This window comes from Alligator sinensis, unplaced genomic scaffold, assembly GCF_000455745.1.
Source record: "Alligator sinensis unplaced genomic scaffold, ASM45574v1 scaffold1060_1, whole genome shotgun sequence".
NCBI classification, from domain to species: domain Eukaryota; kingdom Metazoa; phylum Chordata; order Crocodylia; family Alligatoridae; genus Alligator; species Alligator sinensis.
In genome coordinates this window covers 22048-30067 of record NW_005842907.1, presented here as the reverse complement: position 1 = coordinate 30067, position 8020 = coordinate 22048, and the positions used below count along the sequence as shown (strand labels likewise).

Genomic DNA, 8020 nt, shown 5'->3' with positions numbered 1-8020 from the left:
TGTGGCGGGGCCGGCGGGGGCCGGGGTGTGCCCAGTCCCCCGCCCGCTGTCCCCGCAGCCCGGCCAGGCCCCTGGGGTCAGGCCGGGCGCAGGCTGTCACCTGCCGCGGGCGGGAGGTGGCTGCAAGCGCTGCTCTGGGCACAGCCCGCGGGCCTGGCTCGGCTCCAGCCCCTTCCTGCGGGCCGGGGCCATGCATGCTCTTCCCCCTTGGAAATCCTTCGTGGTGTCGAGGGTCTGCCGCTGGGACTGTGCTGGCACCAGCACGAGCAATGGCACCAAGGCCAGAGCGTCATTAGAGCTCCTTGTTACTTGCAGACTAGAGAAGAAGATAAGAATCAAGATGGCAAGATGGACCAGTTGCATTTTAAACTGGAGCTTCCTTTGAAGCCAGAGGAGCAAGTGCTCGGCGTGCAGCTCATTCTGACCTTCTCCTACCAACTGCACGTGAGTCCCCGTCTGCCTGTAGTGCTCCTCAGTGCAGAGCCAGCGTCAGCTTCCCAGTAGCAACGACCCATTTGTGAACATCGATGGCCAGTCCCGACCCAGTTGTGGGGCAGCCGCGGTTTCCCACGTTTTTCTCCTTTTAAAGGAGAATCCATTTTTAAAGCTTGTTCATTACCCTTTCATATATTCTTGTGACCCACTTTTGGGATGTGACCCACGGGTTGAGGAACACTGATCTAAAGTGATAATAACAGAAAAGAGAAGTGATTGCAATACTCTAGTAGGTGAGACTTATGTTACGACTTATTTTTAGAACAGTGAATTTTCATTCTAATCTGCTTTTCCATTTGTACTCCTTTAATGTAAGGCTGTGGTTCTCAACCTTTTTGGAGTCAAGGCACTCCATGTTAGATTCAAAGCAACCTTCAGAAAGTGCCAGCTCTGAATTTCTAGTCATTTTTTGCCTATAGACAGAGCAGTTTTTCTTTTGCAAAGAACTTGGGCCACAACAGGTCAGAACGCTTTTAACACTCCGGATTCCTATTTGAAATCTTTGGGCTTAGCTTGTCAATTGTGTTTGCATGCCTAACAGTGATAACACTGTGTGGCAACCCATGGCACTCGTGAAAGGATCGTGACACCCAGATTGAGAATTACTGATGTAAGGGAAGGTACATTTCCATTGGTTGATGAAACTGTCCAAACATGTAGGTTTACACTAGGTTTGCTATATCATTTTGCTACCAAGGAGGGTCCTTTAACACGTGTGTATAGTCACAGCATAATGTTCTGTGATGTGTGGCATCATAAATATTTAATAATTTGAGAAAGGAGCCAATCAGAGCTTGGAGAAGGGCAAGCTGTAAAGTAAGAGTATTACTTGGCCTCAGTGAAGGACTTGGATGATTCCTGAAGTTGTGTCTTAGAGCTTGAGCCCAGGTCAAATGCTTGTGATGGCGTTACCAATTTCTTGCATCCTCAACATAGCATGTAATCTGGGCTGCCATATTTATGAAGCTTGACCTCAGAAAGTGAGATGTTTTCCCTGGTTTCTGCTTTGTCTAGGAAAAGCATACAGCTTACATCTTGCAGATTGTAAAAATTCTTGCTGGAGGCTCATGAATTCAATGCATCTATTTTAAATAGCTTTTAAGAGATTAAAATTTTAAGTAGGGCTGTCAATTATTAGGGAAGGGACGGGGCGACAAATCGAGGCCCCATGGTGAGGGACGGAGTGGGGCAGAGGCTGGGGTGAATGAGGCCCCGGGGCCGGGGTGGGTTGTGGGACGGAGTCATAGGTGGCTTGTTCAGGGGCATGGGGGTGGTGCGATTCCCCGCTGCTGTGTGCTCCCATGTGGGGAGCATGGTGTGCATGTGCCCCCCAGATTTGTGTATGGGGCAGAAATGGGCTGCAGGCTGGGGCTCTGTTCCCCTCTGCCTTTGCCCTGGGAACTGCACGCTGGCTGTGCCGCATGTCCCTTGCCCACCTGTGGTGGGAGGCGCAACATGGTGTCACATGGCTCCTGGGGCAAAGGCAGCAGGCACAGAGCGTCAGCTTACAGTGGGCAGCCTGCCTCTGCCCTGTACATAAATCTGGGGGACACATGCCTCCCCCACAGGTGTGCACAGCAGCAGGGAGCTCCATCCCTCGTACTTTATGTCCCTGGACAAGCCTCCCACGGCTCTGTCCCATGACGCGCCCTGGCCCTGGGGCCACATTCGCCCCAGCTCCTTCCCCACTCCCTCCCTCACTGTGAGGGCCTCAGTCTGCCCCTCCTGCCCCTTCCCTCTCCCCTTGGCCCCTCCCCTCCAGACTTACTTGCTGGGTGCTGCTCTACACGCTGCTGAGTTGCATTCCTGTAGGGTTACCACACTTTGTTTAAAAAAAGAGGGCATCGGTGGGGAGGCAGGTGGTAATATGATTAGGGGGGTGCCTGCTGCTGTCCCTCACTCCTGACCCACAATACCTCACATCTGCCAGGGTGTTCAGGGCTGCCCACCCCCCAGGCTCTAAACCCCCCCCACACACACCCCCAGCACCCCACACCCACCCTCTAACCATACAAAGTACCTGCATAATTTTGAGTTTCTCTGCGCATAATGTGGAGCTTTTAGCAGTGTGATTAAAATCATAATTAATTGCGACTAATTTTTGAGTGCAATTACATGTTTTTAATTGTTTGACAGCCCTAATTTTAAGTATTAACATAAGTTGTATTATGTTCAGAATTCACTTTATGTTCATTTGTTAAAAAAACATAACTTTGTATAGCAAAAATAATTTAAATAAAATTGATTGTTAATATAGATAGATACACACATATATGTCAGCTCTAGTTTTTATTAATCAGCGATTATTTTTCCTTCCTCTCTTTTTTTTCCCTTCCCAAAAGGACACTAGCTTTGGTTTCCCCTAAGTGAGTTCTGTGGCTCTCTGTAAAATTGGTAATAGCTGTTACGAATCTTCTGGAACCCCCAGGGGCAATAGGGCTGCACAGAGGACAGCAGCAAATCAAGTGATCCCTGTGCAACTGACACCAAGAATACAACACAACCTAAGAAAGGGGTGATTATGTTGTTAGAAGCCCCTTATCTTCTTGCCACACTTAGTGGTATGGCAGCTTCTGAACATAAATGGCAAACCATCGCAGAAGCCTGGAACCTCCACAGACCTATTTTTTTACAATTCTTTCATTTGCTCTTAGATTTTAGAGTCAAGGGGCTATTTTGAGCTGCCTTAACCCATTAAACCAAGGGTGTCACAGGCCAGTAAAATGGAACCCCACATTTCCTCAGATGGCGATGTAGATTTAGCAACTTCTTGCAACTAATCCGTGAATAAGTGGATTATTGCTGGCTGCACCTAGTGCAGCGAGGATCAGGAGGTGTGGGGCATTATAGCATTGTAACGTTGTGTTGGACATGAGACAGTATAATACCAGCCTGTGGTAGGGAATGGCTGGGGTGGGCTTGATACCACCATATTGCTAACTGCAGAGTGACTGGGGTAAGGAAGTGTAGTTAGGCAGTGGGAAGAGTACTTTCATTCAGTTTCCTAGGCTCAAGGGGCTAGGTAGAGGTAAGATTTCCTGGCAACCTTAACTCTGTTCAATGGGAAATGTGTGGGCAATAATTGGTACCATGTGGGAGGGTCTGACATTCCTCATGCTTGGCTGGTTGTGTCCACAAATATAAGAAGTAGATTTCATGGCCTAAATGAGCCAGCTAGCTGGATGGTTTGCCGTGTCAGAACTGGTCAAGTATTTGCTTTTGTCATCTACTGCGGAGCGTCATATTCTCAAACTAGACTCGCACAATTTGGTGGGTTTTATTCTAGAGCTTGTTTAAGGAGCAGTGGAAGTCATTTACTTATAATAACCAAATAAGCGCTATTTTATGAATGTGCTCATGTCTATAATTATCTGACGTTAAAAATAGAAAAGATGTCCTTCCTCTCCCTCTTCCCCGAAGAAATTTAACAGAATTATAAGGATAGAAAATGTGTATATATTTTTTTCTAAATTCTGTTCTCTCTCCTGTTTTTTTGTTTCAGAGGATGTCAACATTTGTGATGCAGAGCATGGCTTTTCTGCAGTCTTTCTCTCCAATTCCAGGGTCCCAGCTTTACGTGAACGGAGACTTGAAATTACAGCAGAGGCAATTACTTAGCCATCGTGGACTAGACACCAGATACAATGTGAGAAGACCCTTTCTTCCCTTCCCTTTGTTGCTCTTTCTGCATCATAGATGATGCAGAATTAATCCCACACCTTTCCAACCTGAGGGGTGCTTGCTGGGCTGGAGAGTGGGAGAGGGTCTTGTACCTGTTGAGCTATTCAAGCTTAAGCCTGGGCTAATGTTTCCCTAGAGACAGAAATACTTTGTGTAACCAGCTTGGTAGAAGTAATTTCCTAGAGGACAGGCCACAAATGATTTATATCGGCATTAAGGTGTCACATTGTATAACAGGTATCTGTGATCAATGGCACAAGTCCTTTCGCATATGACTATGATCTCACTAACATCATTGCAGCGTATCAGGATAGAAATGGTAAGTTTGTAATAATGAGTACCAACATTGCTGTATTCAACTATGGTTAGCAGATTGGCAGCTGATCATTGAACATTTCCTGCTTTGGTTTACCAGTCTGAAAATCCCTAAACCTGGTTTTCTTTTGTTTTCATTGCAGTAACAACAGTTCTTGCAGATCCCAATCCTGTTTGGCTGATAGGAAGAGCAGCAAATGCACCTTTTATTATTAATGCCACCATTCGGTATCCAGTGGAAGTTATTTTATATCCTTTCATGGTTGCGTGAGCTCTAATGAAGTAACCGAATAGAAGTATACCTGTCCTTAAACCAGTGTCCCACTTAAAGCTTAAGATCATTTCTTCCTGCTCAGACCTTACTGTGTGCATCTTGTTATAGGACAAAAGCACTACAGAGAATGTTTTTTGGAATAATAGAAAGGCTGAATGCCTGCTAAGTTTACCAGGTATTATTTGGGCCCTGGCAAATAGAGCATGCATGTCTGTCAGTTTTTGGATTGTGTGAGTATCTATGTGTTCCTTGACCCCAGGTCAGGACTGGCACTTTATAATTTCATGGTCCTTTATTTGTTTAGTGTCTTAAATTGGAACAAACCAGCATATGTAGTTCCCCTCAAGGGACAAGGCTTTCCCCATATGTATTTTTCTTGCCTGATGATTTGCATTAATTGCTGACATTTCCAGAGGGGTGCCTTTAGTCTAAAAAGGTTGAGAGCTGGTGACCTACAGCCTTTCTTGCATATCAGTATGATAGACCTTAAGTTATCCTTGCTTCCAAAGTCTCTTATCTGTTATGCAAACTTGCATATACCCAATTTTGTTGCATTTGCATCACTAAGTCTGGCATTTTAGTTGCAGTGTGTAGTTTCAGAAACACATTATTCAATGCTCCTTGACTCTTTTCACATATCAGCCAGGTTTCTGGGAGATGATTAAATTTGCTTGGATCCAGTATGTTAGTATCCTGCTTATTTTTCTTTGGGTGTTTGACAGGATAAAAAAATTTGTGTTCCAGAATCAGGTGCTGACCACAATACCTGTAACATCAGCGTCCTTGACGCCATTGTACAAAGCACACCAGTCCTGAGCAGATACTCGGAGTTCTCTTAACATGCTTGAAGATGAGGAGCTTGGTGAATACCTTCTGGATCGTGTTTGGTTCACGCTATTACAGTCTACGACTCCTTTTGTATTCTTTTCTTTGTATACAGTTGACATCAGGCTTATTTGAGAGGACTCCACTGGGATTAGTGTTTCTCATGTTTGTTGACCGTTCAAGAGGAATTGATTCACTTTTGCAGCAAGATTGCATTTCAAAACCCATGCAGATTATGATGGGACCTGCTTTGCTGAAAATTCTATCACCTTTGATTGATTAGCTCACTCAGAATTTGGTTCAAAATGCACCATGAAATAATGGTGAATCACAAGGTAATAATAGCTATGTAAACAACTTGTATTGTCTTTATTTCCTGAATAAATTCACAAATAAGTCCTGAAAAGTATAGTTCTGTCAAGCTTTTATCTGGAGAGTGGAGGCAGAATTTGAAAGTGGGAGGAGAGGTAAAAGGCATACTTTCCAGGAGTTAGTGGCTCTGCATTTTTATTGCACTTATTTGTGAACAAGCAGTATCCATCTCTCAAGTTCTATTGGTGCTTAGTCATGAGGATGGAACATTAATCGGACAGAAACTAGGTTTCTTAAATGCCAAATATTCTGGGTCATGTAACATGAAAGGGTGACTTAATTTTGGATAACGGAAAGCCAAGAGAGGATGTAGGAATGTGGATCATTGGTTTGGGGGTATCTGACTTTTTTTTTTTTTTTTTAATTCCCCATTCCTGTAGTGCATACAAACATTAGTTGTAGGCCAGGTCTCCGTGGTGCGAAGTACTGTACATGCGCAGAACACACAGATCATCCCTGCCTCCAGTAGCTTACTGTCCAGCTTCAAGACAAGACATGACAAAGCGATACAGAAAGGAGTGCAAGGAAAGATTGAGAGGATGTCTGTCAGCATGATGGACAATGAAAACAGCAGTTTCAGCACACCAGCTGCCTAACTGTTATTACATCTTTTGTAGATGCCACAGGAATGGAGAGCTTAAAAGGAGTGTTTTGAGGGAGGATAAGGATATAGCTTTGCAGGCATTTACACTGAATTCCTCCGAACGTGATAGGAACAGTGGGAGAAAGTATAGTGTTTGTTGGAAAATGTAATGGGTGAACAACGGAGGCTGGCTCATTGCCTACTACAGATAGGAGACAGCATCTCAGTAACAGGTAGGTTAGGCTAGGCGGTGAAAAGCCTCAAAGGCAAAGACAAATAGCTTGTGTTTGATTCAATACAAGGGGCAAGTCAGGGGAGGCTGAGAAAGGAATCATGGCTCAGTGTGATAGCCAAGAATCATGACCTTTGCAGGATATTCTGGATGAGTATTAGCAAGGCAAGGCTGCATCTGATGAGGCCAGAGAGGGTGTTACAATAACTGAGGCACAAGATGATACGATTGCATGACGGTTTTGAATGGTTAGAAAGAAAATGTAGGAATGTTACGTGGAAAGAATCAGCATGATTTATGTACAGACTGGCTAGAAAAAACGAGAGAAAATTATCTCGAGTATTATCTTAAACTTATGTAACCCTCGCCGGCATGCTAGGCTGGCTGATGTGCCAGATTCTGGATCCTGAGGGTGCCAGTAGCCCGAGGAACCGAGAGTGTACCTTGGAGAGGTGCCCCCCTAAACCTCACTGCCCAAGAATTTACTTTGAGTCCAATAAACAAATGGGTTTCTTTATTATACACAACTGTATACAGAAATGATTAAATCAAGTGAAGAAATATATATATTATCAATAATAAAACCAACAATTTGAATAGAATTTACAACTGCAACAGTAGATGAATAATCCCACCACACTGGGTGGTCCCACTTGCATCAGGCAACCTCAAAGATTACATTCCCCTGGCTATAAGACGGTGCCCCCCATAACCTGTGGCAGTACAGCTTTACTTATGGTCCACCGCTAGGTGGCAGAGGCGAGGCTTCTGCTGCTCCCGGGAAGGTGGACTCTGGTCTGCCTTGGTAACTCAGCAAAAGAAACACGTCTCTGATCAGCCACTGCAGGTAAGAGGCTTCTTTGCCGTAGTTTCCTTCTGAGCAAACACACCTCCTGCAAACACTAGGGGTTTCGTGTCCTGTCACACACCCATGCAGATTTGGGGTTCTCACAGCTCACTCCCTCTCTGAGCTGTCTCTCCCCCAGCACCTCCACATGCAGACAGGCGATTCACTCTGCAGACCTGTCTCTGCAGTACAAGCCTTTCCCGCCCAAACGGAGACCTTCCCTCTGCAGGCCCCTGACCAGGCAGGTTCTCCCAGCTCGCTTCCCAACCCCTCCTCATTCTTTCCCTGGGTACCTGTGTCCCTGATTGCACAGATCCAACCCTGGGCAGGGAATCAGCTTCTCCTGGGATGACTGAGGCACTCCTCTGTCTTGAAGTCCGCTCCCCAGCAAGCCTC

General features: G+C 45.4%; 1 protein-coding gene across 2 annotated transcripts; it reads left to right on the top strand.

Annotated features, from left to right (window-relative positions):
- The first annotated feature begins 3470 nt into the window (after window positions 1-3470).
- TMEM231 (transmembrane protein 231) lies at window positions 3471-5999 on the top strand. 2 transcript variants are annotated; one of them, XM_025192250.1, is made up of 5 exons: window positions 3471-3765; window positions 3998-4141; window positions 4414-4495; window positions 4635-4745; window positions 5406-5999. In XM_025192250.1, the coding sequence occupies exons 1-5, from the start codon at window positions 3661-3663 to the stop codon at window positions 5579-5581; spliced, it is 618 nt and encodes a 205-aa protein (XP_025048035.1). In that variant the 5' UTR covers window positions 3471-3660; the 3' UTR covers window positions 5582-5999. The 2 variants fall into 2 exon arrangements, with proteins under 2 accessions (XP_025048035.1, XP_025048033.1); XM_025192248.1 differs by having other exon boundaries at window positions 3486-3765; window positions 4635-4740; window positions 5401-5999.
- The last annotated feature ends 2021 nt before the right edge of the window (window positions 6000-8020 follow it).

Coding starts and splice junctions, on each gene's coding strand:
- TMEM231 (XM_025192250.1), top strand. CDS start 3,661: ATGAGCCAGCTAGCTGGATGGTTTGCCGTGTCAGAACTGGTCAAGTAT. Junction 3,766..3,997: donor AACTAGACTCGCACAATTTG/GTGGGTTTTATT, acceptor TTTTTGTTTCAG/AGGATGTCAACATTTGTGAT. Junction 4,496..4,634: donor AGCGTATCAGGATAGAAATG/GTAAGTTTGTAA, acceptor TTTTCATTGCAG/TAACAACAGTTCTTGCAGAT.